Below are 27,271 nucleotides of genomic sequence, written 5' to 3' on the forward strand. Positions count from 1 at the left end.
CCTCCTGGCTGGACGAGTGAATGAGATACACACGCTGGCTACGATTGACGCGACGCACGGTTCGTAGATGTGTTCCCCATTATCAGTGATGTCCTCAAGGACGGGTATTCGTTCCCCATTATCGTACTTGTATGGCCGCTCGAGAGATAGTTTGAGTTTCTGCCAGTCTGAATCCCCGTCCATCGCGCAATGAAGGTCGCGGACAATAGGCGCTGGGGTGATGTGATCGGCCCGGGAGTCGGCCCGGCCCGGCCGCGTGAGTCAAGAAATCGGGGAGATCGTCTGTATTCCTCTGCAATCGGCCGTAATGGTCCGTTCATCTGCAATGCTCTCGCCCGCCGACCAGCAGACGCCACCGTCCCCCACCATCTCAAACAAGCGCAAGAAGGTTGAGGACGAGGACGGGCAGGGCCAGGCTAAGAAGCAGCGCACGCGCGTGAGGTGAGCACGCCCCCTTGCCCTCTTGATTTTCGATGAACTCGGCCAGCAGCTTCTCCTGCGCCGAGTGCCACCGCAGGAAGCAGAAGGTGTGCGATTGCCTACTTCTTGAGACCGACACTCACCCCTTACCCCCCTCCCCCCAGTGCGACCGACAGATCCCCTGCTCTCATGTGCGCGGACCGACCTTTTCCTTCTACATCTCGTTGACACGCCTCGCAGTGTATCGCGCGCAAGGTCCCCGAACTGTGCAAGGCCTATACCCCCGGCAAGCCAGACCAGGACCTCAACCTCCGCGTCGCCCGCCTCGAGCACATCATCGAGCAGGCTCTCCCCCAGTACTGGAACGGCAGCCGCCACTCTTCCTCCGCGCTCGACGAGGATGCGCACGAAGAGCAGGACATCACCACCGGCACCTTTCAGAGCGGCCGCTGGTACGGCAGCAGCGCGTCTACCAGCCTCGCCCCCCACTCGCTCATCGATCAGGTCCGTCCTCAATCCCCTACACCCGGGCCCTTCTTACCCCTCACAGCTCTCGCAAGCAGGCATCACCTCCCAGGGCCTTTCGCAACAATCCGAGCCCAAGCTTCAGCCTCCGCCCCCCTCCGATCACGAGACGTCCGCCGCCGAAAAGTTCAAGCTGCTCGTGCACGAATGCGGCGTCCCCGCGCACAAGATCTCTGAGCTCATGCAGGAGCTGCCCCCCGCGCGCATGTCTGACGTGCTCGTCGACTACTATTTTTCGACGATGTGAGTGGGGGGTGAGTTGTCTGTGTGTGCGACGCTGACAGGTTATCAGAAACTGGACACGCTATCCCATTTCCGAGCGCGAATTCCGGGTGGCATACGATGCCGTGCGCGCGCACGGGAATGAGGGGGCGTGCAACCCCAACGACGTCCGCTTCCTCCCCCTCCTCTTTGTCGTGCTCGCGATCGCGTCTCGCCTCGCGCCTGACAGCATCGCGGGCGACGCGCACCACAGACGGGCGGTCTCGTTGCGTTACTATTGGTCGTGTAGGTGCCGCAAAAGCTTCACAAACAATCGCTGACCCCTCCTCAGCCCGACGCGCGTTGCTGATAGCAGTCGCCATCCAGCCCGACTCGCTGGATATTGTGCTGACTCGACTGCTGGTGGGCCTTCCTCACCCCCGCCCCATCCCCCACTCACCCTGCGCAGAGCGCGCGCTTCCTCACTTTTGACCGCCGTATCACTGAATGCTGGAGTCAGCTGGGCGCGGCTGTGCGGACGGCGCAAGCTTTGGGCCTACACCGCGATGGATCGACGATGGTGAGCTCGCCCCGTTTATTAATTATCTTGCCGCTCACCCTCGCTTAGGGCATGAACGCGCAGCTGGTCGAGTACCGGCGGCGGATCTGGTCGTACCTGTACCACGCGGACCGGTCGTACGCGCTCGTGCTCGGCAGGCCGCACTCGATCCAGGACGACTACACGTCGACGCTCGTTCCCTCACATGTAGACGAGGACGCGGCGGCGGCAGCGAACGGCGTGCTGACGATCTACCCCATGACGCACCCGACGCGGCTGACGTTCATCATCCTGCGGCACTACCTCGCGAGCATCATCGGGCAGATCGTGTCGCACTTCCAGCGCGTGCACCCGCCGCCGACGTACAGCGAGGTCGTGCAGCTCGACGACCAGCTGGTGCGCTTTATCACGAATCTGCCGCCGCATTTTGCGCTCGACCCGGACCGCTCGCTGGACGAGACGCACCCGTACATCCCGATCCACCGCTTCCTGCTCATCACGGAGATCCTCTTCGTGCGCACGAGCCTGCACCGGCCGTACCTCCTGCGGCGGCTCAAGTCGGACCGCTACGACCGCTCGCGCCAGGCGTGCTTCGAGTCCGCGATCCGCGACTTCGCCGTGCGCAAGGCCTTCCGCGAGTCCGTCCCGCAGGAGGCGCGCGACGCGCTGTCGAACGCGTACCGCGAGTTCCAGACGGCGATGATCAGCGGCATCTACCTCCTGCTCAACCCGCACGGGCCGTACGCGAAGGACATGCACGAGATCCTCGACGGCTTCCTGCTCGACCACGAGGGGCAGCGCGAGATGGACGAGACGACGCGGCGGGAGGTGAAGACGATTGAGTTCTTGAAGGCGAAGGCGTCGCAGGCCGAGGCGCAGGACGCCACCTCCGTTGGCTCCGCGGGCTCGGACAGCTCCGCGCAGCTGCTGCTCGGGCTCAAGCAGGGCGGGGGCAGCACCGCCACCTACTCCCCCTCGCGCGGCGCGTTCAGCAGCCTCGGCCCGCACCCGCCGCCGCCGGGCCTGAACACGTCGCCGACCATCCAGCGCCTCCAACACCAGGTCGCGGACTACCCCGTCGGCTCGCCCGTCTCCGGCGGCAGCCCCGCGGAGGACGGCGAGTCGAAGGCGCAGTCGCTGCTCGACCACTTCGTGCACACCATGAGCAACGGGCCGCCCGTGGACCCGATGTCCTCTGCGTTCTCTTGGGGCGGCTCGGGCGCGGGCGACTTTTCGGGCTGGGCGGGGGCGGGGGCGGCTGCGCCGCCCATGACGGACCCGGCCCTGATGGGCATCGACGGTAATGAGTGGAGCTACTGGGAGGCGCTGGTGAACCATCTACAACGACAGCCCTAATTGCTGGCTTAATGACCGTATGATTTTTCTATTCTGAGACTGCGACCTGACTGCTATTGATCTACTCATGTATTCTTGTATACCGACTCTTGTGTTATTGCTAGTGCTACCTGACCTTATGAGAATCAGCTTCAGTTCATCAAATGCGCCTGCAGCGCGCGACTGAGCTCCATCTTGAAGTCGGACAAAGGATGGTAAGTGGAAGAGGGTGATCGGTCCTTGACCTAAGAAGCAATGGCTGAGCGCTGAACGGTGGATATCACACGCCTCCGCGTTGCAACGATAGGAGTGAAAACAAAATATGCAGCCAACATGGGTATTTCCCGATCTAACATTACAATGGGCACGACAACATATTTGGGCAAGCATGTACAGAAATTCGGCCTCTTGCCAGTCCAGAGCCATCGCGCGCTCACTGTAGACATAGTTCAAGTTGACTATGTCTGCCACGTCTCCATCAAAAAGGAACTCACCATGAAGTACATACGGTTCTCCTGGTTCTTGTGCAGAGGCTTGAAGTTCTTCCTGAACGCCTCCAGCACCTCGCTGGCGTTCTGACTACCGCTGCCCACGCCGGACTCGCTGCCAGACTTGTCGCTCTCCTCGGGGTCGTAGTGCGTCTTAGCGCGCGAGCAGACGATGTCGGCGTCTGCAGACAAGCCAGGCGTCAGCACAACGAAGCTTATATCTACCTCTGAATGACAGTACTCACAAAACACCGGCGCCGGCACCGACACGGTGCGCGTGCTTCTCGCGTAGACGTGGCAGAGTGCGTACGACAGCGACTGAATGCTGTCCGCCGTGAAGTTGTTCTCGTCGTACAGCACCGAGTAGTGCGCCGGGCGTGACGTGCCGAGCAGCCCTGCGTGCGACTGCAGGTAAAAGTCGAACTCGGTCGGGTGCGCGATGACCGAGTCGATGACGGTGCCCGCGGGACAGTTGCCCAGGCCGTCGCCGGCATCCTTGGGATTCACGGGCAGGAAACGGTGGTGGTGGCGCTTCGCCACTATCACAACGGTAATCTTGGCCTGGACGTTGAGCGCGGCGCAAGCCTCTGAGAAGCGTGGTAATCAGTGCCCTCCAGAGACCAGAGAAATTAGAATGAAGCCTACGCTTCAACTGCGGCAACTCCTGCTCGAGCACCGCAGAAAACTGGCCCTCCGACACGCCGTCTCGGTAGTATATGAGGCGCTTCGGCGCAACTGACGCCTTGGGGCGCTTCTCTACGTTCTCGCCGTTCTCCATGAACGCTTTGAGGTTCCCCTTCACCTTCTCGGCGAACTCGACGATGGTCTCCTGGCGCGACGGTTGCACGCCCATCACCGCGCGGAACTTGGTCGCTGAAGCATCGATGTTGCCAACGACGGCTGAGAAGGACGGACGACCGTCGGCTCCGGGTGGCGGGTGAATGCTGTCGGCGCCGATGAGGAGCGTAGGGAAGTGTGGGTCAGCGAGAGTTGGGATCGACCGCGGCTCGAGCATCACGTTGACCCCACCGAGCTTTGCGTTGATCCTGTAGGATGTTGAATATAGAGCATACAGATGGATTTATGGGGATGGCTTACTTCAAGCAGACATTCGAGTAATACTGCTCTTTGGCCCCCCAGCACTTACGGCTCTTCAGCGCCTGTGTCGGGATCCCTCGTAGGATATCACCCCAGCTGGAACTCTCAGTATACGGAGACACTCGAGCCGGGAGCGTTGACGCACTGCTTCATGGCAATGTAGATATCATTGCCTCCCTCCGGCAAGACGACGATGAGGATCGTCGGTTGCCTGATATACATTAATCAGCATACAGGAAAGAAATGGTAGATGGGCCACATACTTGCCACACTTCTTGACCACCTCGTCCAGTCCCTCGACGATGTTTGCCTGGCCATTGAGGGTGTCTTTGAAGGCCGGACGCGGCGTGATGGTCATTCCAAGCAGATGGCCACCTTGCACGATGTCGGACACAAGCTTGTCGATGCGGCCGATGAAGCGGGGATCATAATTGACCACACCCCAGCACTGGATCCCGCAGGGCTCCTTAAGCTTTCTGTCGATACTGATGACTGCATCAGGGTTGCACAAACACGTCGAGAATGTCGACATACTAATTCCAAGACCCTTTGCCTGGCGTGTGAGTGGTCGATGCCTTCGATCCCGTGCCGAATTTGAGCACGGGCGGCGGCAAGACACGTCCGTATGCTTGCACAAACTCCTGCTTGACTTCGACACCGAACGCCCGACAATACTCAGACAGGGTGTAGTTCATATTCTATCCCCGAATTATCAAAGCCGTCAGCGTCAAAGACTCTCAAGAACGCGTTAAGCTGACGCACGGCGTGTCCGCGCTCGATCTCCGCAAAGCGCTCGGCAGGTTTCTTCGTGGCAAACCTGACGATGTCGTCCGTCTTGTCTGCAGGGATCTGCTGGCGTCTGATCTGCCCCGCTGGGACTTCTGCCAACTCCAGAGGGATAAATGCTTTGCTTCGGACCTTATTTTCCATGGTAAGCATGGTAGAATAGAATTTTCTGAGACGTTACCTCAACGCAAATGTTCTTTGGGAAACGAAGCTTCCGGCCCTTCATCTCGCAGTACTTGGCCACGGTTGTCTTGATGGTCTTGCCATCGACATCCTTCATGGCGAAGATGAGCTCTGACGCGCTCAAGCTTGTGAGGCCGGTGATGGTGTGCATGCGCTTCTGTGGACCAGAGGCACCTGCTGACGGCACAGTGATCCGGGTATTGACGAGACTTTGCTTGAGCCGCTGCCGCTCGCGGTGTGGCAGAATACCTGGCGAGAGGCACCTGGGGTCCTTTTGCCCGATAATGGCAAGGCAAAGGTCGATAAGACTCCCCCGCTGTACCATGGCCGCCGTGCTGATATCGAGGTTGATAAAGCAGCGCCCAATCCCGGGGCGGAAGCTCTGGAAGGTCCCCCTCCAAAGCTCGATCCCTCTACCGATGTTCTGACTGCCCACATTGGAATAGAAAGATCGAACCTGGGAGGGATAAACACCGTTCACTGCCAAGCTTCACGAGGACTCACGTTGAAGGGGAATTTCTGACTTGGCTCCATGCGAATGATCACATTCGCAGCCTAGTCATTGTTATCAGAGCGCTCTTCAGGTGCCAGTAGAGATGGAGTAATCACCGTCAAGGTGGTCTGCACATCGCTATCGTGGGATTGCTTTCCGGCGATGAAGCGACGAGCGCTCCTATGACGGGCGTCAACATTGTCAGAGTCAGAACGAGTAATGGTAGCCGTACTCTGGATTGATCTCAGCGACCTTCGTCAGCCGCACGGAGACCTCTTTCGGCGGATGTCCTTCGTTGTTGCCGCAGACGAATCGATACTGCAATGACCACGCGGTGAGCTTACAGCTGCGAAAAATCGAACACATAAATACCTCGTAAGACAAGACACCCTCAGGAAAGGGCAGCTCTCGCGCGGCGTACAAATTCTTGCGACCGTCGTAAACAGCCTTAGGAGTGAAGACGTTCGGAGCGACGTCCTGCTGTAAGGTCTTGATCATCTCCCTCGTGAACCTCTCGGGCGTGGTCTTCTCGGACGGCTTCATGACTATTCACGCAGGTTGTGGGATCAGCAGAGGCATGCGAAAGCCGTTACATCACGCACCGACTATGATGAGAAGGAGCGTGGACATGAATAACCTGCTAGCAAGAACATGGGATGGTGCACACCATCGTAATGATGAATGATCTTGTCGGGAAGTGTAGCTTCGAACGAATTGGCCTTGATTTGGATCTGCGTGCCCGCGGTGCCGAAGTTGGGGCGCTAGCGAAAGACAGTCATTCAATTCAATCGATAGCAGATAGACGACGCGGGCAAGATTGCAAGGCGATGCTGCAAGGCCTATTTTCCCCAGCCGTAAGCGCCGCCACCGGCCTCTTCAGCACGCGTGGGACAGATAATGCATTACCTTCACCCCAATGGTAGTAACATGCTCGGCAATCTGCACCGGAGCAGCCCCACGGCTGGCCGTCGATGTGAACCCTCCGCGGGTAGGTCCCGCGCCTCTCCCGCGCTGGCCAACGAGCGACATAGCTAGAAACGAGCGTATCAGCACGGTATACACGACCTGGGGATGCGCAGCCAGTTATGTGCACGAGCCCCGCAAGGGCACAGGTGGAAAGAACGGCGAAGACGTCCAGACGACGCGAGGGACATAACACGAGGCAAACAGAGTTGGGCGCTTACACGAAGGATCGACCCTCCCACGTCCACGTCCGCGTCCAGCACCGCGACCTGACATCTTGAAAGCAGCAGAATGGCAGATGGATCAGTATGTCGAACACTTCGAGGATGAGGGCGTGCTTGCGCGTCCTCGGTAGGGGAAGGAGAGGGAGGTCAAGGGCGATCGTGGGGAACGCGGGCGTAGTGCTCCTGATAGCGAAGTTCATTGAACAATGACACACACGTGTTGGCCATTGAAAGGTTGGTCTTCTGTCAGTGCGATGGGTCAGTGAGGTTAGGTTATCAGTACAATCAGTCCTCGTGACGGTTTGAATGTGGTTCGGTGTCGCCTCGATATCTTCAGACTCTGCAGCTTGCCTCGGTTGAGAGGCTAGAGGGCAACAAGACTTGTGAGCGGCGATGCCTCTTGTTGATTATCACCTTGCAAATGTACAGGTAGCGAATGTGTATGCTGTGGTTCGAGTCCTGGGGTGAGTAAATACCGTACTTGCTTCCTGTGGAAATATCCCAGCCGTATGCTGTAAGCGCTGTCAATTCGCCAACTCGACGAAGCCCCTTGTAAGCAACATACCGATGCCAAGGACGGCTCGCGAATATCCTCCGTCATAGACCCATCCATCTCATCCCGCCTCATCTCCTCTGCTCCTCAACCAATGCTTCCTTACCCTCAACCTTCTCATCCTCGCCCAACCCCTCATCCTCCTCCTCCCCCGCCATATGCTCCACCTCCTCCTTCGTCCGCCGCCCATCCAGCGCATCCAGCTGCGCCGCCATCAGCGCGCGGAAGCGGCTGTCTGGCCTTCGCACCAGCTCGCGATACGTCCCCGACTCGGCGATCCGGCCGCCTGGAGGGGTGAGGGTGTTAGCAGGTTTCCAAGTTCACGATGACGGGATACACGGCAACAACTCGAGACACTCACCCTCCAACACCACAATCCTCTCCGCCCGCGCAATCGTGCTCAACCTATGCGCCACAAACAGACACGTCGTCTGTCGATCTCTCAATATCCGGTCGATCGCGTCGTTCACCCTCTCCTCCGAACCTGCGTCGAGGGATGAGGTGGCCTCGTCAAGCGCGAGGATCGCGGGGCGCCGGAGGAGCGCGCGCGCGATGGCGAGGCGCTGCCGCTGGCCGCCGGAGAGGGAGAGGCGGGAGACTGGGGGAGGGGGTTAGTGGGAGGTTATGGAGGGGTAGGGGGATTGGAGATAAATAAGGGAAAGGGAGGGGAAGGATGGAGAAGGAAGCAAGAAGACTTACTAGGCGTATCAAACCCTTGCGGCATGCCCCACACAAACTCACAGTTCGCGGCGCGCGCGGCGGCTTCGATGGCTTCGCGGGGTGCGTCTGAAGTCAAGTGTCAGTCATGAAGTTCTGGGCGGCCCATGATGGAGGCCGTGTTTATACAATCGCTGTGCTCACCATCCCACCCATACGCAATATTCTCCGCGACGGTACCCGAGAAGAGTACCGGGTCCTGCGGGACAACGCCGATGCGTGACCGCCAGGCGTTTACGGGTAGTCGTCTGATATGTGAAGCAATCATTCAGTATAAATCCGCTTATCCACTGCTACGCACACGCACCTCACATCCACATCGCCGTAGAGCACCCTACCCTCCACCGGGTCGAAGAACCGGAGGAGTAGCGCGTGTACCGAGGACTTGCCACCGCCAGAGGGACCGCTGTTCAAAGGCAGTACTACGTTAGCCTCTTGCGTTCGAGGGGTCATGCAGAGGGAAAGAACGCACACAATCGCCACGCTCTCACCCGCCTGCACCTCAAGGTCAAAGCCACGGAGGACGTCCACACCGGGGCGAGCAGGGTACTAAGAAAGGTGGAGTGTCAGCAAAGCCGTTCTCTTCCTGCGTCGATCTGCATAGTAGAAAAGAACCAGCTCATCCACTCACCTCAAACCTTACCCCCTCGAACTTCACCGGGGCTGCCGGTGGTAACGTCGCGGGGTCGACTGGTCCGCCGATCGCCTTCAGAATCTCCGCCGCACGCGGGTGCTTGGGGACGCCGGGGACGTCTGGCGGGATAACTGGTGGCCGGTCCAAAAGCTCGAAGACGCGCTGGGCAGCACCGACGCCGCGCATGATGGAGGAGAAGAAGGTGCTGGGACAGGGTTAGCCGAGGCATATCAGAGGGTGAACAAAAGTGGTGAGTGAAGAATATACATGGAATATGTGCCACAAATGCGATTGTGAAGGAGGAAAAGAATGGTAAACAGTGTCCACAATCGGGGGGCAAATTGGGAAGAAATCTGCGCACGTCAGCATTTGTAGACCACCACCGACGTAGACGGTGTAGAGGAGGAGCGAGGTGAGGTCGCCGACGGTGATGGTGCCAGCGGAGACAAGAGTTCCACCTAAGGAAACAGAGAGCGTATAAATGAGGATGGTTGGCGAGGTATAATAGGGCGTAGACACAGGGGATATTATTGGGAAATTAAATTGCAGCAACAGTTGCGTGGCGAGGGGATAGAAAGGTCAAGATCAGCACAATGCTAGTGGCTTGACAGGCCGAAACACGTACCATAACCCAACAAGCCTAATACCGTAAGGTTTCCGCTCCAGCCGGTGCTACCGAAGAAAATGCCAGATGCAACAGCCTCTTGCCGCGCGAGGGTTAGGATGCGGTTGACCTGGAACGCTTTAAGTCAGGATAGAGATGGGCCATCGCAGACATGACGCACGCGCTCGTCGAATCTCCGCTCCTCCCTCGGGTACGCGTTGAACGACTGAACTGTGCGCAGGGCAGCGAGTGCTTCGCCCGACGTCTTGGTCATGTCACCGATGGCTTCCTGCGTCCGATGCGATAGCTTCTTGAGGTAGCGACCGTAGAATACCGCGCCCAGTGATATTGGTGGTACGATAGCCAGCATGAGCATGGTAAGAGTTGGGGAGATGTAAAACATGGCGCCCAAGCCGACACCGGCTTGCACAATACTTCTGAGGCCGTCCGAGAGGTTCTGAGTGAGACTGTCACCAACGATGGAGGAGTCAACGGCGAGGCGGGAAACAATGTCGCCCTCGTGGCGCTCAATGTGGTCCACGTCTTGTCGAAGGGCAGCGGCGTAGGTGCGCTTACGGAGGCCCGCAATGATGCGCTGACCAGCTAGACGCATGATCACAGCGCGCCCCGCATTCGCGACAGCACCGACAGTGAAGAGGAGGACAAGGATAGCAGAAGCAGTAGGAAGGGAAAGACCGAAGGGGATGGCGGCGCCCGGGGTGGCGAAGACGTCGATCAGGCGGCCGATCGTGAGGGGGACGCTCATCGACACCGCGGACGACACGAGCAGCAGACCAGATGCCAGGAGCAGCGGGCGCGTCTCGGGCTTGGCGAGGCGGAGGAGCGCAATGGCCGTGGGCCCGCGCGGGGAGGTGGACGAGGCGCGCGCCGCCGTGTCGCGCCGGAGCAGCCGCCGGATGCGCTCCTTCAGCGTCGGCTCGGGCGGCGGGGGTGGTGGTGGTCGCGGGGCCGGCGGCGTCGCGTTGAACGCGAGCCGCGACGCGCAGAATGGCCTGCGGGTGGCGAGGGACGGCGGGCGGGCTCGCAGCCGGACTCTGTACGGGAGCATGACGGACGACGACAACAGCGACACGTGCGCGATCGCTCGTCCTCCCCAAGCGCCCGTGATGACACAATCCCCGAGTGCCATTCGCTCGCGTTCAAGGCTCAATCTGCACACGTACGACACGATATACGCATAATTGACGCTGGCCATCTAATCCACCGTCTATATTTCCAGACACGTAGCAAAAATGACTGCCTAGCCTATCAGCTATTCGGCAGGGAGTCGAACCCCGCTTTCCCGCGATAGCAAGCCATCCCCTATGGGAGTCGAAAGGCGCGGATGAAGCAAGGGTGAGAGAGGAGGGGAGAAAGGGGAGGGGGACTGGCAGGCTTGGAGAAGTCAAAGGGCACAAAGTAGGCCATCCCTAAAGCGACAGCGGAAGCCAAGGGGACTGGGACTGCAGCAGTCGTAACTTGCGAGGAAAGAGGAAGTGGGGATGACCTCTCAATAGTTATCCAAGAGGTAGCCTGTCACTGACAAAGGATGGAGGGAAAATATTATTAGTAGTGGTGGTGGTGAATATTTACCTACAGCACGTCAGTCTGCTTTCACCTCGCTCTTCCTGTCATATACGCTCGAAGGGTGAATTAGCCAGGTGATTATGCTTCCTGCGCCATAGCCTCCTCCTTCTGCTCATCCTCGCCTTCCTGCTTCAAGTCGCTGACGCGCGTCTTGTGCACCATCATGAGCGCGAGAACGACGGGCATGTACCTGGAGACAGTATTAGCAAGGCGCCATGAACAATCTCTGGCAAAAAGAACGACAGAAGCAATTTGCCACAAATTCGACCCTCTCCCATCATTTACGAACGCGCTTCGAATCAGTCGCAACCACTCACCATAAGCTATGCCAGAACGTATCCTTCGCCGCCTTCTCACCTCCACCTCCCAGACTTCCCAGGCCCCTGCCCCACCATCGCAGCGCCGAACGCCACCAGATCAGTGCCGGTGGTAGGGCAGTGAGCGCGAGCCACCAAGACGTCAACCCAGAGGCGGGGACGAGGAGGGTGGTGCTGGCAGTCAAGAGGGCGAGGTGCCGGATGCCGACGCGCGCGTTGCGGCGCGGGTCTAGCACGGCCAGCATGCGGTAGCCGGCTTGCGCGTACGAGGCGCGAACGCCGTAAGAGAAAGCTAGAAAGGATTGACTGGGTGTAAGAGGAAAAGGGAGCATTGAGACACACCATTGAAATGCGGGAACTGCCAACAGAACAGGAAGGAGAATAGTCCCACCCACGCCAGCGGATTATCCAGTGCGTCGGGGCCCAGTGTCCTCAGCGTCCCTACCTGCAGCCAACTCGCCAACTTGACCGGCCCCTCCTTCAACCCCTCCCACATTCCGCCCATGCCAGCTAACCACCCGCTCGTCCACTCCGGCAGGAAGACGCTTGCGGGATGCGTGCTCGTCGGCCACAGCGCGCCCCCGCACGCGGTCCAGCCCATGAGGGGCGGGATCGCGCCGACGACGGCGCCGATCCAGGTGTTCCAGATGGTGCGGCGCTTGAGGGTGGTGTAAGGCCCGGCGTAGAGGGCGATGTTGGCGGCGGCGAGCGCGGCGGTGGTCGGGTTGACGAAGAGGAGGAGGGTGAGGGTGCCGGCGGTGCCGGTGATGGCGGCGAAGAGGAGGGCGTGGAGGGGGGAGAGGGCGCGTCGGACGAGGGGGCGGTTGCGCGTGCGGGCCATCTGGGCGTCGAAGGGGACCTGGGGGGTGGGTTAGTTGGGTAGATAAGTGGGTGGGGCATTTCAGCGCACCTCGACGAGCTGGTTGAGCGCATTTGCGGAGGCAGAGGCGAGTGCAGTGCCTGCTGCAGTAGCAAGCAATGTCGCTACAGACGCCGCACTCGGGGGCAGCACCTCCGAAAACGAGATGAGCGCCTGCGCATTCGCATCCGCGATCGGGAGCGGGCAGAGCGCGACCGCGGCCATCGTCGCGAGCACATTGAGCACCGTGAGCTGCCGCTTGGCTAGCTGGGCATAGATCGTCGCAAGCCGGCCCGCGGTGAGCGGGGGCGCGGGCTTGTATGCGGAGGCGGGGGCGGGCTGGAAGGCCGAGGCGTGGGGCGAGGTCGCGGGCGTGGAGGCGGAGAGCGGGGTGTGCAGCCACTGGTCGTTGTTGAAGAAGTAGGAGGCGAAGGAGGGGGCGGAGCGGGTAGACTGAAAGCGGATGCGGGGAGTGTTACAGTGGCAGCGCAGGCCGCGCAGGACGAGGGGCCGGAGCCTCAGCATGGTGGGCGGAGGCAAGCCGGGTCGTGCGGAGGTGATCGCGCCGCACTCGATGTGATCACCAGCGGCGTGCCCTCTGACATGCCCTTGGTGTTCGACTCCCCGTCGATGAGGTCTGAATGTCCTTGTGTAACTTCTTGCAGGTCAAATTTGAAGCTTGAGGTAAGGCATCGGAGGGGGGGGACCAAAGTGAGGCTTCGAACAATGGAGGCCCAGGCCCTTGGATGTCGACAGTCAGGGGCATCGGGAAATTGCCGTGACCGTGCCGTGACAGCCATGCAGAGCCGTGCAAGGACCATGTCACGATTCCGATACTTCAAAGTCTTCCTAACCATGTTCTTCTCATTTTGACGCTCTCTCATCGGTACCACAAGCTCATGAGCACCATCTCTTCCATGTGGACCAAAAATGGGAAAACTCAAAATTTGTGACTCGTCATTGTTGCTTCGTTCCCTCCTCGTTGGCGCCCAAAAATGGGCAGTCCGGCGCAGTTTGCATCTAAACGGATCCTCGCCATCCTGGACTGCCAATATGTAGCGCTCAGTAGACGATTAGACGCCATTCTTGCCGCCACCTAAACGGGTCACAATCAAGGAAAGAAGGATGTCACGGAATCCAACACAGCCACATCATGGTCGTGCATGGTCATCTGCACGGCAGTCATGGCCCGTCCATGGCGAACCATGTGCTGCGGCATGGTCTTCATGGCAGTAGGCGCGGTTGACAAGTCCTTCCTGAGGCCATTCGTGGACATACGGGTAGCACACACGCACTTACTTCATCATATACGCTGTCTTGACTTTCATGGCTCTCTTCTAAGGACCAGCACTCGTTCTATTAGCGCACCGATGCCGCCAAGGGACGTCGCATGCGTGATCAGACGGGTAGATATTCAGCGCAAGATAAATTGCATATCCCTGTCGTTACTGACGTAGAGACCTTCCTGGGTCCATGGTCATGGCCAGTGTCACGTACAACGCACGATTGACATGACACGGTCATGGCAATGGTCGTATATTGTAGGCCATGCACGGCCGTGCATGGCTGTCATGGCACTGTCACGGCAATTTCTTGTCACCCGACAGTCAGGAATCAGTTCTTGACTACTGGGCGCGCGAGTACAGCTCAGGTCTCCAGAAGATTTCGTCGGAGCTATCACTGTCAGGAAGGGAGCATTCGCTGGGTTGTCGACGTCGTCACCCTCTACTTCGCCTTATGCTGGTTCATGATCGAGTTCACAAATTACGCTTCCATACTGAGTATGCTTTGCCGGCCCTCAATGATATGCATGTCCACCAATAAGAAAAACAACAACAGGGAGTATGTCGTACAGGGATACAGACGATATAAGGTTAGCACGGGTGTTACAGTAGAGATGCAACGATGCGGTGCGCAGTGCACTACGCGCAGGGCATCGGTCGTGGTGGACCATCCGGGACGATAAGACGGTGAAGCCCAAGCCGAAGACGATCGGTCGCGATCGCTTAGAGCTTGACCTCCTTGAGGCCATCCTTCCAGAAGGTGAAGTACGGGGTCGTGCCATCCTCCTGTGTTACTGTGAGCGGGTAGGATGGAAGGCATGGTGAGGGCTGCTTACGCGGTAGTTGAGGAGGGCAACCATGCCGTCGGGGTTCATGCTCTCGCCGGTGTAGAACTCGTAGTCCTTGAAGTTGCCGATGATCTTCTTCGCGTAGTCGGCGGCGCCCTTCTCGAAGGCGGAGACACGGTCAGGGTTGGTCTCGGCGAGCTTGGCCTTGACGGCCTTCATGTAGCCCTGCGCGCAAGTGTGAGTATATGCGGTGAATGGATAGAGGTACCCGCGGTGATCGACACCGGCTCGGAGCATGGAGGATGATCGCACCTTGAGATACGTCAAGTAGGACTTTTTGTCGAACTGGGTCGACTGGAGGCGGAAGGAGTGGACGACGTTGTTGACCTGCTGGGCACCGTTCTCGATGGCCTCATCCTGCTCCTCCTGCGACGGGTTCGCGCCTGGGCGGGGTGTTAAATGGGTCCTCGATCACGCGTTGGCGTACGCACCAATGTCGACGTCGCCCTCCTTGACCACGATCATCTGGCAGTCGACCTCGTAGACGGTGTCGTCGACGAGCTTGCTGTATGCATCCGCGTTAGCACTGCGATCGGAGAGTGGGGTACGCCCAGCCGTACGCACATGGGGAAGGCGTCGGAGAACATCTCGTCGCCGGTCAGGATATCCTCGTAGAGAAGCATGGCTGCTGTTTTGGCGGGGGAGGCGGTAAGGAGGGGTGGGTGGAGGGAGAGGTGAAGAGATAGAGTGCGCTCGCATCGATCGCGGCTGATTTTATCTGAGGCGGCGTGATCGGGCGCACGTGGCGTCCCAGTTTTCCTTTCCGACACCGACAATAGGACGCTCAGCGCGATGGAGTACGCGCCCGTAGTAGTCCAGCAGGCCCCCAGACCGGGCCCGGCTTCGAGCCCGGAGGCACGCCAGTGGAGAGCATTCAAGCACCCGGTGTTCGTCAAGGAGTACGCGCCGGTCACAGCGGTGCACTTCTCCCCAGCGCGACCGCACCGGTACGCGGTCACGGCGGCGACGCGCATACAGATATACGCACCGCGCACGCAAAAGGTCGTCAAGACCATCTCGAGATTCAAGGATGTTGCGCGAAGTGGGCATATCCGTGCGGACGGGAAGCTAGTCGTAGCAGGAGACGATAGTGGCTTGGTTCAGGTACTTTGCCTTCCCCTCCCCGTCCCTTCGTTCCCCTCTCACCTGTTTCTAGATATTTGACATCAACTCCCGTGCAATTCTTCGTACCTTAGATGCACATAAACTCCCCACCCACGTCGCCCAATTCTCCACCCTCGCACCCACCCAAGTGCTCACTGGCTCCGACGACACTACTGTCCGCCTCTGGGATGTTCCCTCCCAAACCCCTGTCTCGACCTTCACTGCCCACACCGACTACGTCCGTACTGGCACCGTCAGCACTACCAACCCATCCCTCATCTTCACGGGCTCATACGATGGCACCGCTCGTCTCTTCGATGCTCGCAGCGGTGCTTGCGAGATGTCGATGCGTCCTACGGGCAACACCGCACCTCCAGTCGAGCAGGCAGCCCTCCTCCCAGCCGGAACTGTAGCACTTACCACCGCCGGCCCTGTGCTCCGCGTCTGGGATCTCGTCGCAGGTGGCAGGTGCACTCGCGCTCTTTCCAACCACCAGAAGACAGTCACCGCCCTCGCACTCGCGCCCGGCGGCGCCCGCGTCCTTACCGGTGGCCTCGACCGCATGGTAAAGGTCTACGACGTCGCGAGCTACCGCGTCGTGCACACTATGCGGTATCCCGCGCCGCTGCTCTGCCTCGCCATGTCGCCGGACGGGACGCACCTGGCAGCGGGTATGGCGGATGGGACGCTCTCCGTGCGCAGGAGACAGCTACCGAAGAAGGAGCAGGAGGACGAGGATGCCGGGCTGCTGGCCGGCGCGTCATACGAGGCGTTCCTTGGTGGGAGCGCGACGATTGGGCAGGGCAAGGTCAAAGCGAAGGGGAAGGCGAAGGCTACGGGCGATGCGGGCGAGTTCAGGGTGGAGAGCCGGAGAAGGAAGCGTCTGCGCGACTATGATCGCATGCTTAAGGCATTCAAGTACTCGGCTGCGCTCGACGCAGTACTGAAGAAGGTACATATTTTCGACTTCGCCATGCTAGATATGCAGCTCATCCCGTTCCCTCGTCAGAATGTTCCCCCATCCACCACCTTCGCCGTAATCCAAGAGCTCGCGCATCGCGATGGTCTCCGTTCCGCACTCGCAGGGCGCGACGATGTTCTTCTCGAGCCCGTCCTCCATGTCCTTCTCAAGCACGTTGCGGACCCGAGATTCGGCGGTCTGGTGTGCGACGTGGCGCGAGTTGTGCTAGGTCAGTTGGACCCCTTTACTTAACAAATTCCATACTGACATGCTCACCCAGACATGTACGCCCCCGCCCTCGGCCAGTCGCCCCTCATCGATGCCCTTGTGCTCCGCCTGCGCCGCAAGGTGGCCGCCGAGCTTCGCTTCCAGCGCGAGGTTGCCTCTGTGCGCGGTGCACTGGATATGTTGCTTGCTGGTGCGGCGTTGGGGAAGACGGCCTGATGAGCAAGGATATCGTCCATGACTTATAATATTCCTGGCATGGCTCCTCGCGCTGCAATATCGCGAGTCGTAGCAGTACGTAGACCGCGGAAAAGTAGGCTACGCGCCACATTTTGTATATACTGTAGCACGCCGATGTTTGTATACATTCGCTGTCCGTGATGCACCATACCCTCCGACAACCATGAAGAGCTTTGTGGCGATCTCCCTTCCATCGCTACCTCCCAACATTCCACCCCTCCTTCACCTGATCCTCCTCCGGCGTCAGCGCTCCAATGAGGCCCTCCAGGATCTCCCGCTGCGAAAGGCCACCTTCGCCTTCACCCTTCGCTGCTGAGTCCTCTTCGTCGATATTGTCGTGGTAAACCCGCAGCGTCTCGACGACATTGCGCAGCGACTGGCTCTTACGAGACAACATGCGCTCAACATGGTCTCGGATCTACCAATCGCGTCAGCCTCCCTCTCCCTCCTGAACAAAGCAAAAATAAAATCCACTCACCCCATCATCCTCCATCACCACCCACGCCAAAATATAATCCACCGTCTGCAGCGTGAACAACCCACCGTCCAACCGCCTCAAATACCACAAATCCTCCTCCTCCTTCCCCGGCGTCTCCCCACTCGCCTCCAGCTCCACCTTCTCCGCGTCGATCTCCTTCTCCGTTGCCCTTAGCCGCGCGCGCGCGCCGTCTCGGATATCCAAAAGCCTATCGGCCTTCTCGTACTCGCCCTCAACGAACTTGGCGAGGAGGCGGATGCGCGCGGGGGTTTCGGAGGGGATGTGGGTGAAGAGGGAGGCGAGGATGCCGAGGACGTGAGCTGTGTCTTGGGGGAGGGGGGCTTCAGCGGCGGTGTGTTTCTTTTTTGTCTGGGTGAGGGGTGTTTAGTGGAACATGTCTGGTGGTAAAATCATATATAGTACCTTGCCCATGAAGGCGGAGAATAAGCCCTTCAGGCCGCCGTCCTCGATCAGCGTCGTGCACGCTGGTGCGCCTGCTGGTCCTGAGAGTGAAAAGTCGAGTGTCTTGATGGCCAAGGTATGTGACTGCTTCTTGTCCCTTGCATGCTTGGTTAACCGACTGCTGTAATGCGAAGGGATATATGCACTTACTTCACCATTAAGTTCATCAGTTCTACACCCTCTGCATCCATGAAGAGCTTCTTGACTTCAGGCTCATTGAGCGCGGAACATAAGGCGTCAAACAGGTTCTCCATGAACTCAACCTCGTCTGCGTCTGCTGGGTCGCGTCGCCTGTATTGCTGCAAGCTCGTCAGTTTCATCACAATCATACTACAGTCCATACCCACTGCCAACGTCTTGAGCACCGCCTCAATCCCATCCTTCTCACCAAACGCCACCCGGTTCTCCCTGTTCGTCTGCAATAGGATGCTCAGCATCTCTGCAGCGTATGACCGGTTGTCATCGTGCGCCTTCGCCTGTATTCGGTCCAGGATCCATGGGAGGATAGCGGTCTTGGCGACAAGAGGCTGCGCGAGGGAAGGGTCGGATGAGAGAACGTTCTCAAAGACACCGAGGGTGTGGTAGACGCCCTGCCTGTCGGACTCTTCGGCTTCGTTGAGGCGCTTCATGTTGTCGACGAGGAGTTCAAGGACGGATTGAAGGACCTGGCGAAGGTCAGTGAATATGGAATACTTTGTACTCGCAAAGTACGCACCAGTGCATTGATGAGCTCCTTCAACGCGCGTTCGCTCCTTGTGCCGCCCTCTTCGTCGTCCTCTTCCTCCTCGTCATCATCGACGGCCTCACCAACGTCTTCGTCCGTAAGTTCGTGCAGAACTTCGATCACGTCGATTGCAATATCCACATTCTCGTGGCTGAGCAAGCCAATGAGCTTCTCCAGCGCACCCGACCTCACAAGCTCCGGGTATGCGAGCGCAGGCGCCTGCGCAAGCGGCAACAAGGCCTTGAGCGCTGCGTCGAGGTCCGCTTCCGAGTCAATGAACCTGCAGAAAGAGCAAGTCAGCTCCTGTCCCGACCACGTATAACTCACGGACGCACTTGGTCGGGTCGTCCGGCCACTTACTCCGGTGGTCCTGGTTGCGTGCCGCCGCTCGCTCGAAGCGGAGCAGCGTGCGTCGGATGCCCGGAAGCGCGAGCGCGCTTGCACCATCATCCTGCTCGCCAGCATTGTCGAAGATGTTCAGGATCTCCTTCTGCTCGCTCGTCAGGCCGCCACCGAAGAACCTCCCCTCGTCATCCTCCTCTGCGAAGTAGTCCGCGTCGCCGCCGGGTGCGAAGTCTCCAGCATCCTCCCCGTTCATCTCGGCGTCTTCGTCGATCACCTCTATGGGTGGTGCGCGTCCTTTCCCCTTGGCGCTGCCGTTTGTGGGTGGGGTCGGCGCGGGGGGCGCGTCCGTCTTCATCTTTTTGAAGAACTCGGGGTTTGGGTTGTCGGGCATCTTGCGCTTGTTGCCTCCCGTTGAGTATTTCCCACCGGTTAGCCCGGCGCCCTAAGGTCATCAGCATATATGCCTCCACATATTTCACCGCACGCACCTTGAACACATCGTCGACATTCATCGTCGAGCTGCAGCGAACGTCACGGCCGAGAGCAAGACGCGTGCCCACGTGGAAGGCCCTCGGCTGACCGGACCGAACGGTCCCGCGCTAATGAGCGACTCACCGATGATGGCCTCGTTGTCCTCCGCACCTCCACCTCGTCCCCCACCATGACAGCCAGCCCAGACGCAGCACTCGCGGCCGTCGAGCGCAGGCTGCAGAGCGTCCCGCACCAACCAAGCGCGGCACAGCTCGCCGCGGAGCACGACAAGCGCCAGAAGATGCGCAGGATGATCGGTGCGCTGTGGCGCGCCCCCGCCCCCGCATCGTATGCTGACCTGTTCGTGAAATAGACCCCGGCATTGTGAGGCCTAACTCGAAGGAGCAGGCGCTTGCCTCAATGAAGGTGTGTATCGCACTGAGGCTTCTCCCGTGCTTGGAGGGCTATCCCACCATCTCCCGGCGCTTATTGATCGCACTGGTGCCCTGCCACAGATCCTCCTCACCATAGCGGACAACTTGATAAAGGAGCCCGAAAACCCTAAATATCAGCAGTTCAAACCGACGAATAACACGATCAAGAGGAACCTGGTCGATGTTAAGGGTGCATTGGAGTACGCTGTCGAGGTGCGTGTCCAGTATCCCTTCCTTTTCACCTGTACTCACACATCTCTAACACACAGATGGGCTTTCAACCAGACGTGCGTGTATCATTTACCATGAGCTTCGTCCATTTACTCACCAGGATTCGATGTAGGTCATCGAATTTCAGCCCTACTACAAGTTCAACCCCAAGCACCGTCATGAGCTTGAGATCGGCGCGGCTTGCCTCCGTGAATATGTGAACCGCGAGACTGAGAAAGCAGATCGCGCCGCGGAGGCCAAGAAGAACGAGAAGGCTGCCAAGGAGGCTGCTGCGCTGAAAGTACGTGTCTGCTGCTTCACCTTCCTCCCCATCTCATCCCATGCACTCATCACCTGTTCGCGTCCTAACACCTGTATTCTCCCTGCCACACATCCTTCCGTCTCCGTTAAAACCCCCTCTCACCCCCCCTCTCTAGGTCAAACTCGCCTACATGGACGACCGACAGCGCAAGATGGAGCTCGACGAGCGCGAGCGCGTCGCTCGCGAGGCCCGCGAACGAGCTCGCGCAGCAGCAGAAGCACTCAAGGCAGCCTCTCCCTCATCTCCCCAAGCCTCGGAGCAGATGATCGACGATGATGAGGACGATGAGGAAGAGGGTATGCGGCGACCGAGGAGGCGGACGATGCCGGGGACGGGGCATGTGCTGGGAGCGCCGGCGCAGATGGAGGAGTGAGCTCAGATGGAAGGGCTCTGGATCCGGACCGACAGATGTGTGGGTACGGAGGAAGGCATGGCAGGGCTCGTCGTCCTGCGGTCTCGAAGAGGGCGTATACGATTGCAAGAAAGGACTACTACTATCCCTCGGAACTGTAACAACAATGAACAAACTTTGCCTGTACATTACAATGTACTCATGATCTCAATGGGCACGGAAAGGTCGGGCAACTGTTGATACATTAGGACCAACGAGTTGTAAGCTCTTGCAACTTCATGTCAACTTCGCCGCCCCGAGGGACCACCATCCGACCTCGCCTACGATTCTTCCATAAGCGCTGCTCGCGCGCAAGCAACGTTGTTATGCATTGAATATCGAAATACTGTACTTTATGGACCCCCTAAATAAAGTCACAAAAATTACCTCTACTAGATGTTTGAGAACGAAGGACTGCGATGCAAGAGAGCAACACGACGGATAAGTTAGCAATGCCTGGACGACAGCGGTGAGGTGCGGGTATGTACGAGCAGCGAGGCTGGACGACAACGGTGAGGTGTGAGCGTGGACAAGGAGTGAGAATGTCAGCTACGAGCATGTACAAGCTGAGAGGCGCAAGCATTGACAAGCAGGGAAGGAGCGAGCATGCAGAAATGTTGATACGCAAGCATGTACAAGCAGAACCTCACGATCCGCTCAGAAGGACCCGAACGGCCTCTGCCCAGACGGCATCGGTGGTGCAGGAGGCATCGGGAAGCGCGACAGGTCACGCAAGGTCGGCACCTCGGACTGGCGCCTCCTCGGGAATCCCTTGTCTGAAGGAAAAAAAAGTCAGCAACCATCCCTGTCAATCTCAGCATAAACAACTCACCCTCCTCCATGATTACACTCGCCCTCGCCGGCTTCGACGCCGCCTCTTGCAGCATCTCCATCCGCCTGCTGATCGACGAGCTCGAGCGCAAGGCCGGCGCCGCACTGAGCTTGCCCTCCGAGTCACTCTTCCTGAACGACGTCTCGCGCATCGACGACGCGCGCGCCACATGGCCTCTGCTCATGGTTCCCTCCGCTAAGCTCATCCGATTCGCCGATAGATTATTTACGTTCTCCCTCTCCGCAAACCTCGACCGCAGGCCGTCCACGCGCCCAATGTACTCTGATCGCCTGTCCGACACTGCGCGCGACAGCGGGCGGGGATTCGCGGGGAGCGAAGGGCCAGCGCCTGAGCGGAGCATTGAGAGCCGCGCTGACCCAGAGGTGAGCTTGGCCGCATCGCGCGGGAGGGACGGCGCGTCGCGGGTCATCTCGGCCATGCGCATCTCGAGCATGACCATAGCGTGCAGCTCAGAGTGCGTCAGGCGGTGACGAGCAGGTTTGGGCGGGGACAGGGAGCGCTGCTTCAGAGGCGAAGAAGTCTTGGCATTAGAGCTGGTTGATGGCGAAGAGGAGTGGATGGTTAGGGGAGAAGACGCGCGCGCCTCGATCGGTGACGTGCGCATCTCGATGGGCGATGCGGTGCGGGAGAAACGCGGCGAGTTAGACCTCGAGATCGAGGAGCGGGAGATGGGCGATTGGGAGAGGGAGGAGACCGAGTTAGTACGAGACGAGGCAACGGAGCTGGGACGGGAGCTAGGTGCAGGTGGCAGGGGACCCATTGGCGGCGGCCCAATAGGCGACGTCGAGATACGGACGCGACGCGACATGGGCCGAGCACGAGCAGGCATGTGTGCAGCGGGAGCCGGGTACAGATCGAAATGCGGGTACACCGGGGCGTCTGGTGTGCGAAGGTAAGAAAAGGGTCCTTCAGCACATTTGAGGTGAAGACGTACATAGCGAAAGGTTCGGGTAGTACCCAGCGCTCGTCACTACGGGGATAGTGCGCGCCTTGTTGGACATGGCGCTCTGCTCGCGCATGACGAGGTTGTGTAGATCAGCATGCGAACGGCGAGCCTTGCATGCAGTGATTGGCTGGAATAGGCTTGCAGATTCGTGCATGACCATGGCGTGAAGCTGTGCATGCGTACGGCGTGTTTTCGCTGACCTGCGTGTCGCCGAGGACGATGACTCAGATACAATAGCGAGAACCTGTGCAGCCGGCATCGGGTACAAGTCGAAGTGAGGGTAAACCGGAGCGTCTGAAAGATCTTAGCACGGCCCGTCATGACGCGATAGCAGGCCAACTTACAAATGCAGATGAACGGATAGCTTCTAGCTTGAGACTGTCCCGCCGGAGACCCAATCTCACTCGCCCGAGTGTACGGCCAAACCTGGCGCCAAGGCGTATCCGGGAACGCCTCGACCTCCGAGAACGACATCGGCGTCGGCGGCTCCTCCTCATGATCATAGTCCGACTCTGGGGTGATCTGGATTGTGGGGATCTGCACGGTCTCACCGATCTGGCTGTACGACGGGAGCTCATCGTCCCAGGATTCGCCCCTGCGCACATCGTACGAAGCGAAGGACATCGGCGAAGATGGCTCCTCTTCAGGCTCCTCGACTTCACTGACGATCTGGGACTCAGTGGCGACGGAGATCATGATGCCGCGAGGGGGAGGCAGCTCGCGCTCGTCCTCCTCTTCGTCGGGGATCTCTGGCGCAGCCTCAGCCTCAGTGGATGCAGGCGGGTAGATGCCGTTGCTCAAGTTGTCGGGATAAGCCAGCGTGTACGGCCAGACTTGCTGCCACGGGGCGGCCTTGAAGGCGTCGTAGTGAGGAAAGGACATCGGGGTGGCACCTCGCTCCTCGACGTGCTTCGGAGCAGCCTGTGGGACGGGATCCTCGTGCACTTCAGTGGCTACCGAGATCGTGATGCCTGCGAACGGGTTTGGCCTCTGCACGACAAACTCCTCGTCCTCCTCCGCCGAGTCGTACTCCGAGTGTTCATTCTCCTCTTCGTGCTGCTCGACAGGATCTTGGAACGGATCTTCGTGGACTTCAGTAGCGACTTGAATCTGAATACCTGCGAACGGGTTGGGCCTCTGCCTGAAGGGATCCTCATCTTCCTCCGAGTCGTACACAGAGAGCGCTTCCTCCTCGTCTTGCTCTGGGTGCACCTCAGTTTGATCTTCGTGAACCTCAGTGGCGACCTCGATCTTGATACCCGCGAAAGGATTCGGCCTGGGCGCGAAGCGCTCCTCATCCTCTTCCGAGTCATATCCCGAGGCCTCCTCGTCGACGTGCTCCTCGATAACCTCCTCAGCATGGTTCTCGACAATAGCCTCGATGGGATCTTCGTGGACTTCGGTAGCGACCTGTATTTGAATACCCGCGAATGGGTTCGGCCGTTGCACGTAGCGATCCTCATCTTCTTCCTCCGAGTCGTAAACCGAGTGAAGGTCCTCCTCGTCGTGTGCCGAGTGCTCTTCCGAATCGTAGAGCGCGTGAAGGGCCTCTTCGTCGTCGTGAACCTCCGTAGCGACTTCGATTCTGATACCTGCGAAGGGATTCGGCCTCGTCATGATGAAATCCTCGCTGGACTCAGAGTCGTACACCGAGTGGAGATCCTCTTCTTCCTGGTACTCGTGCGCTTCGCTGGCTACCACAATGTCCTCCAAAGATGGCTCGACGACGGTCCGCGCTTGCGATACCGGCGGATAGATGCCGTTAGCCAAGTTACCGGGGTAAGCCTGAGTGTACGGCCAAACGTGGTCCCAGGGCTTGGCAGCGAAAGCATCGTAGTAAGGGAAAGAAAGTGGCTTAATCGACGTTTCCGTAGCTTGTGTCGAGGTCGTATCCTCGACCTCGCTCTCCGCGTAGTCAGAAACAGACTCGGCCACAGATGCAGCTTTCCTGTATGGCCAAACCTGATTCCACGGCGTGCCCTTGATCGGCGAAGGCTGAGCGAGCTCGCGGGGCGAATCGACAGTGACCTGAAGCTGGACGGCGGTACGAGCGTGGACCGCAGGATAGATGTTGTACAAGTTCTGCGGGTACTCGTCCTGAGGTAGCGGCTTGCGTACCGCCCGCTTTACACCGCGCTCATCGTCGAAGTCGAACACGATCTGGGCAGCGTCGGGCGTGGCGATGCGATCCTGGTTGTCCTGGTACATCGGGCTCGCCGGCCACGACGGCGCACCCCACGAGGTGGCCGTCATCGGTGTGACCGGGTGGCTGAACTCTCCGCGATCGGCGAGGTGAATAGACGGGCAGTACGAGCGGGCGGCAGGCGAGGGCGGGTACTCGGAGGGAGCGCCCCACGACGTGGCGGTCATGGGCGTGACGGGGCGGCTGAAGTCACCGCGGTAGGCCAGGTGGATCGAGGGCGAGCGAGGGTACTCGTAACCTTCGACAGGGGAAACCGGGTAGGAGTCGGGACCCCAGGACGTCGCAGTGGTCGGCGTGCACGGCCGGCTGTCCATCATGCGCTGCGCGAGGTCGACGCTCGGGGTGCGATATGTGGCGTACTGATACACAGGAGACGCAGGCCACTCAGAGGGCGGGCCCCATGAGGTTGCGGTCGTCGGCGTAGGCGGGCAATCTTCAAGATGACGCATTGCGATATCAGGCGAGTCGATGCGCGAGCGCGTCAGCGCGGGCGAGGGGAGGTTGAGCGCTCCCCACGACGTCGCAGTCGTTGGCGTCAGCATCACTGAGCCCTGCGCGCGCGCGGCGATGTGCACAGAGGGCACGCGGAGGGAGCCGTAGAGAGACATCTGCTGGTCGTAGTCCGGCGGGCCATAGGAGCTGATCGACCAGGCATAGTCCTCGAGATTGAGTTCGGAAACCTCGTCTTCCTCATCAGCGCCCTCTTCGTGTTCAGGTGCCTCCTCGACTGCGTTCTCTGCATCATTGACGCCGAGGGGTGAGGGGAGGACCGCCGACGTGCGCGCACGCCACTTGCGCACCTTGCGCTCAAGTGCGCTTTGCGGTTCGTCCTCTTGCAGGATCGGGGAGAGCTCGCGCGCCGGGGACAGAGTCGGCCTCGATGGCGTGCGCGATTGCGGTTGCGAAGTTGGGAAGTCGTAACGCTCTACCAACGAGAGCTTCCTCGGTACATGGCTGACCCGCTTGGAAAGGGTAGGCGCTTGCGACTGAGTGGGTGCCTGCGAGTGCTGGTCGCCAATGGATGTCGTTCTACTCTCGTGTCGGGAATGATCGTGCTGTCGGGGCGGGGACGATACCGGTCCGTCAATGGTCGACGGTGGCATATCCATCATGAAGGGGATTTCTTGCTCGCGATGAGAGCCGCTGACCCATAGTCGGAACCAACGGGCCTGCGTAAAGTCGATGTCGAACTCGACCTTGCCCGCGATGGGTAGGCGGCCACCGTGCGAGGACGCGTCGAAGGCATGGCTCCAGACGAGCGGCCAGGCGTCGTCAGAAATGCGCGGTGTCATCGTGATCCCGTTCTCGTTGATGTGGAGGTAAAGACACAGTCCAGCCGTGCTTGGAAAATTGAACTCCTTCGCGATGGCGGAGAGCTGGCCAAAGATCTGGTGACATACACGTGAGCGCTGGGCTTCATCGAGAGCATTATGGCCGACTTGCCGTGGGAAAGAGCGGAAGGAGAATGCCATCGCGCAACCGGTGGCGAGGGCCGGTGGATAGTGTGTGCCCCAGCGGGCCGTGCTCGTCGATCAGGCTCGGCGGGGGCAGGACAACGATGAAGGACTTCATGCTGCGCTGCACGGTGCGCTCGCGCGCCTCTCGTATCCCCGAGTTGTAGTACGATAGGGTGGGTCCCTTCCTCGGGCGGGGCGGCTCGGCGTACGCGTGCGGTTCTGGCTCGGGGAAACGTAACGTATCCAGGCCGACCGCAACGGACGCGTTCGCCGTGGACATCGAGAGGTTGGGCGGGACAGGCTCCGTGTCCGGGGGGCTCTGCAGCCCAGTGCCCGCCGGCACCCGCTGAGGGAATTGGAACATCGGCGGGCGCTGGAAGGGGTTCGCAGTGAGACGTGACATTGGGGACGTGGGGACGCTGCCCGGGAGGGTGCTAGAGGCTGCCTTGTTGAGGACCGGGAGCTCTAGAGGGCGCAGTGGTGAGTCCGTCATGATCATCGCTGGAGGAAAGCATCGCCGCGCACGGCTCTTACATATAACGTACAGTTCGGCCCCGCCGGCACAGACAGACGGAACAAACGGAGGACTTGTTTGATTGGGGAGAACGAGCGGATGAGGCCTTCCTGGGCTCTCTCCTCCAGGGTCTGTGTCTGCTGTGAGCGCGTGCGGCAACCTGGCCTCTCCCAAATCCATCCGTCCCGACCATTTTACTCGACATCGGCAACCGCGTTCGCGACCATCACTATCCATTAGCGTGGGTGAATAGC

General features: G+C 59.5%; 9 protein-coding genes across 9 annotated transcripts; 3 read left to right on the forward strand and 6 right to left on the reverse strand.

Moving 5' to 3' along the window:
* Nucleotides 1-306: 306 nt before the first annotated feature.
* Nucleotides 307-3,205, forward strand: SCHCODRAFT_02622097 (uncharacterized protein). The gene is made up of 9 exons (XM_050345096.1): nucleotides 307-441; nucleotides 491-527; nucleotides 585-611; nucleotides 661-924; nucleotides 971-1,188; nucleotides 1,238-1,452; nucleotides 1,499-1,569; nucleotides 1,616-1,726; nucleotides 1,775-3,205. The coding sequence occupies exons 1-9, from the start codon at nucleotides 326-328 to the stop codon at nucleotides 3,059-3,061; spliced, it is 2,346 nt and encodes a 781-aa protein (XP_050200487.1). The 5' UTR covers nucleotides 307-325; the 3' UTR covers nucleotides 3,062-3,205.
* Nucleotides 3,206-3,347: 142 nt separating this feature from the next.
* SCHCODRAFT_01113897 (Piwi-domain-containing protein) lies at nucleotides 3,348-7,413 on the reverse strand. The gene is made up of 17 exons (XM_003037893.1): nucleotides 7,273-7,413; nucleotides 6,995-7,119; nucleotides 6,756-6,849; nucleotides 6,461-6,636; nucleotides 6,321-6,406; nucleotides 6,205-6,268; nucleotides 6,100-6,150; nucleotides 5,594-6,052; nucleotides 5,389-5,544; nucleotides 5,161-5,324; nucleotides 4,890-5,111; nucleotides 4,772-4,837; nucleotides 4,627-4,722; nucleotides 4,174-4,574; nucleotides 3,774-4,115; nucleotides 3,535-3,710; nucleotides 3,348-3,476 (listed from the first exon to the last, which is right to left on the reverse strand). The coding sequence occupies exons 1-17, from the start codon at nucleotides 7,325-7,327 to the stop codon at nucleotides 3,474-3,476; spliced, it is 2,736 nt and encodes a 911-aa protein (XP_003037939.1). The 5' UTR covers nucleotides 7,328-7,413; the 3' UTR covers nucleotides 3,348-3,473.
* A 231-nt stretch (nucleotides 7,414-7,644) lies between these two features.
* SCHCODRAFT_02622103 (uncharacterized protein) lies at nucleotides 7,645-10,878 on the reverse strand. Its single transcript, XM_050345097.1, has 11 exons — nucleotides 9,965-10,878; nucleotides 9,805-9,913; nucleotides 9,541-9,637; nucleotides 9,177-9,384; nucleotides 9,018-9,094; nucleotides 8,853-8,951; nucleotides 8,690-8,793; nucleotides 8,528-8,614; nucleotides 8,190-8,426; nucleotides 7,841-8,114; nucleotides 7,645-7,787 (listed from the first exon to the last, which is right to left on the reverse strand). Exons 1-10 carry the CDS (start codon nucleotides 10,850-10,852, stop codon nucleotides 7,900-7,902), a joined length of 2,121 nt encoding a protein of 706 aa, XP_050200488.1. The 5' UTR covers nucleotides 10,853-10,878; the 3' UTR covers nucleotides 7,645-7,787; nucleotides 7,841-7,899.
* Nucleotides 10,879-11,255: 377 nt separating this feature from the next.
* On the reverse strand, nucleotides 11,256-13,301 carry SCHCODRAFT_02622105 (UbiA-domain-containing protein). The gene is made up of 4 exons (XM_003037895.2): nucleotides 12,598-13,301; nucleotides 12,030-12,546; nucleotides 11,688-11,979; nucleotides 11,256-11,560 (listed from the first exon to the last, which is right to left on the reverse strand). Exons 1-4 carry the CDS (start codon nucleotides 13,069-13,071, stop codon nucleotides 11,449-11,451), a joined length of 1,395 nt encoding a protein of 464 aa, XP_003037941.1. The 5' UTR covers nucleotides 13,072-13,301; the 3' UTR covers nucleotides 11,256-11,448.
* A 1,125-nt stretch (nucleotides 13,302-14,426) lies between these two features.
* SCHCODRAFT_02622109 (translationally controlled tumor-associated) lies at nucleotides 14,427-15,360 on the reverse strand. The gene is made up of 5 exons (XM_003037896.2): nucleotides 15,242-15,360; nucleotides 15,109-15,182; nucleotides 14,930-15,060; nucleotides 14,666-14,842; nucleotides 14,427-14,615 (listed from the first exon to the last, which is right to left on the reverse strand). The coding sequence occupies exons 1-5, from the start codon at nucleotides 15,298-15,300 to the stop codon at nucleotides 14,553-14,555; spliced, it is 504 nt and encodes a 167-aa protein (XP_003037942.1). The 5' UTR covers nucleotides 15,301-15,360; the 3' UTR covers nucleotides 14,427-14,552.
* Nucleotides 15,361-15,440: 80 nt separating this feature from the next.
* Nucleotides 15,441-17,186, forward strand: SCHCODRAFT_02747517 (WD40 repeat-like protein; the record flags this gene model as incomplete). The annotated part of the gene is made up of 4 exons (XM_003036525.2): nucleotides 15,441-15,781; nucleotides 15,834-16,733; nucleotides 16,791-16,971; nucleotides 17,023-17,186. The coding sequence occupies exons 1-4, from the start codon at nucleotides 15,470-15,472 to the stop codon at nucleotides 17,184-17,186; spliced, it is 1,557 nt and encodes a 518-aa protein (XP_003036571.1). The 5' UTR covers nucleotides 15,441-15,469.
* SCHCODRAFT_02622112 (DUF1716-domain-containing protein) lies at nucleotides 17,161-19,777 on the reverse strand. The gene is made up of 8 exons (XM_050345098.1): nucleotides 19,705-19,777; nucleotides 19,207-19,658; nucleotides 18,863-19,151; nucleotides 18,495-18,812; nucleotides 18,298-18,446; nucleotides 18,109-18,244; nucleotides 17,686-18,054; nucleotides 17,161-17,625 (listed from the first exon to the last, which is right to left on the reverse strand). Exons 1-8 carry the CDS (start codon nucleotides 19,726-19,728, stop codon nucleotides 17,404-17,406), a joined length of 1,959 nt encoding a protein of 652 aa, XP_050200489.1. The 5' UTR covers nucleotides 19,729-19,777; the 3' UTR covers nucleotides 17,161-17,403.
* Nucleotides 19,778-19,849: 72 nt separating this feature from the next.
* Nucleotides 19,850-21,332, forward strand: SCHCODRAFT_02622113 (uncharacterized protein). Its single transcript, XM_050345099.1, has 6 exons — nucleotides 19,850-20,004; nucleotides 20,061-20,113; nucleotides 20,203-20,334; nucleotides 20,391-20,408; nucleotides 20,465-20,632; nucleotides 20,769-21,332. Exons 1-6 carry the CDS (start codon nucleotides 19,878-19,880, stop codon nucleotides 21,024-21,026), a joined length of 756 nt encoding a protein of 251 aa, XP_050200490.1. The 5' UTR covers nucleotides 19,850-19,877; the 3' UTR covers nucleotides 21,027-21,332.
* Nucleotides 21,317-27,215, reverse strand: SCHCODRAFT_02622118 (uncharacterized protein). Its single transcript, XM_050345100.1, has 6 exons — nucleotides 27,049-27,215; nucleotides 26,490-26,981; nucleotides 23,188-26,434; nucleotides 22,832-23,137; nucleotides 21,877-22,776; nucleotides 21,317-21,820 (listed from the first exon to the last, which is right to left on the reverse strand). Exons 2-6 carry the CDS (start codon nucleotides 26,904-26,906, stop codon nucleotides 21,702-21,704), a joined length of 4,989 nt encoding a protein of 1,662 aa, XP_050200491.1. The 5' UTR covers nucleotides 26,907-26,981; nucleotides 27,049-27,215; the 3' UTR covers nucleotides 21,317-21,701.
* Between the last annotated feature and the right edge of the window lie 56 nt (nucleotides 27,216-27,271).

Source organism: Schizophyllum commune (genome assembly GCF_000143185.2).
Source record: "Schizophyllum commune H4-8 unplaced genomic scaffold SCHCOscaffold_5, whole genome shotgun sequence".
Classification (NCBI taxonomy): domain Eukaryota; kingdom Fungi; phylum Basidiomycota; class Agaricomycetes; order Agaricales; family Schizophyllaceae; genus Schizophyllum; species Schizophyllum commune.

Excerpts from the sequence above, each read along its gene's own strand:
- SCHCODRAFT_02622097 (XM_050345096.1), top strand. The coding sequence starts at position 326 with ATGCTCTCGCCCGCCGACCAGCAGACGCCACCGTCCCCCACCATCTCA. Across the intron at positions 1,570-1,615 it reads TTGTGCTGACTCGACTGCTG|AGCGCGCGCTTCCTCACTTT; the intron begins GTGGGCCTTCCT and ends CACCCTGCGCAG. Across the intron at positions 1,727-1,774 it reads ACCGCGATGGATCGACGATG|GGCATGAACGCGCAGCTGGT; the intron begins GTGAGCTCGCCC and ends ACCCTCGCTTAG.
- SCHCODRAFT_01113897 (XM_003037893.1), bottom strand. The coding sequence starts at position 7,327 with ATGTCAGGTCGCGGTGCTGGACGCGGACGTGGACGTGGGAGGGTCGAT. Across the intron at positions 5,545-5,593 it reads CAAAGAACATTTGCGTTGAG|GTCCGAAGCAAAGCATTTAT; the intron begins GTAACGTCTCAG and ends ATGGAAAATAAG. Across the intron at positions 5,325-5,388 it reads AGATCGAGCGCGGACACGCC|AATATGAACTACACCCTGTC; the intron begins GTGCGTCAGCTT and ends ATTCGGGGATAG.
- SCHCODRAFT_02622103 (XM_050345097.1), bottom strand. The coding sequence starts at position 10,852 with ATGCTCCCGTACAGAGTCCGGCTGCGAGCCCGCCCGCCGTCCCTCGCC. Across the intron at positions 8,427-8,527 it reads GCAAGGGTTTGATACGCCTA|TCTCCCGCCTCTCCCTCTCC; the intron begins GTAAGTCTTCTT and ends CCCCTCCCCCAG. Across the intron at positions 8,115-8,189 it reads GAGGATTGTGGTGTTGGAGG|GCGGCCGGATCGCCGAGTCG; the intron begins GTGAGTGTCTCG and ends TCACCCCTCCAG.
- SCHCODRAFT_02622105 (XM_003037895.2), bottom strand. The coding sequence starts at position 13,071 with ATGCTGAGGCTCCGGCCCCTCGTCCTGCGCGGCCTGCGCTGCCACTGT. Across the intron at positions 12,547-12,597 it reads CGCTCAACCAGCTCGTCGAG|GTCCCCTTCGACGCCCAGAT; the intron begins GTGCGCTGAAAT and ends CCCACCCCCCAG. Across the intron at positions 11,980-12,029 it reads GCAGTTCCCGCATTTCAATG|CTTTCTCTTACGGCGTTCGC; the intron begins GTGTGTCTCAAT and ends AATCCTTTCTAG.
- SCHCODRAFT_02622109 (XM_003037896.2), bottom strand. The coding sequence starts at position 15,300 with ATGCTTCTCTACGAGGATATCCTGACCGGCGACGAGATGTTCTCCGAC. Across the intron at positions 15,183-15,241 it reads TTCTCCGACGCCTTCCCCAT|CAAGCTCGTCGACGACACCG; the intron begins GTGCGTACGGCT and ends GGATGCATACAG. Across the intron at positions 15,061-15,108 it reads GGAGGGCGACGTCGACATTG|GCGCGAACCCGTCGCAGGAG; the intron begins GTGCGTACGCCA and ends CACCCCGCCCAG.
- SCHCODRAFT_02622112 (XM_050345098.1), bottom strand. The coding sequence starts at position 19,728 with ATGAATGTCGACGATGTGTTCAAG. Across the intron at positions 18,055-18,108 it reads TCTCCGCCTTCATGGGCAAG|ACAAAAAAGAAACACACCGC; the intron begins GTACTATATATG and ends CCCCTCACCCAG. Across the intron at positions 17,626-17,685 it reads TGGTGATGGAGGATGATGGG|ATCCGAGACCATGTTGAGCG; the intron begins GTGAGTGGATTT and ends CGCGATTGGTAG.
- SCHCODRAFT_02622113 (XM_050345099.1), top strand. The coding sequence starts at position 19,878 with ATGACAGCCAGCCCAGACGCAGCACTCGCGGCCGTCGAGCGCAGGCTG. Across the intron at positions 20,114-20,202 it reads AGGCGCTTGCCTCAATGAAG|ATCCTCCTCACCATAGCGGA; the intron begins GTGTGTATCGCA and ends GCCCTGCCACAG. Across the intron at positions 20,633-20,768 it reads AGGAGGCTGCTGCGCTGAAA|GTCAAACTCGCCTACATGGA; the intron begins GTACGTGTCTGC and ends CCCCCTCTCTAG.
- SCHCODRAFT_02622118 (XM_050345100.1), bottom strand. The coding sequence starts at position 26,906 with ATGTCACGTCTCACTGCGAACCCCTTCCAGCGCCCGCCGATGTTCCAA. Across the intron at positions 26,435-26,489 it reads TCCTTCCGCTCTTTCCCACG|ATCTTTGGCCAGCTCTCCGC; the intron begins GCAAGTCGGCCA and ends GTATGTCACCAG. Across the intron at positions 21,821-21,876 it reads GAGTGTAATCATGGAGGAGG|ACAAGGGATTCCCGAGGAGG; the intron begins GTGAGTTGTTTA and ends TTTTTCCTTCAG.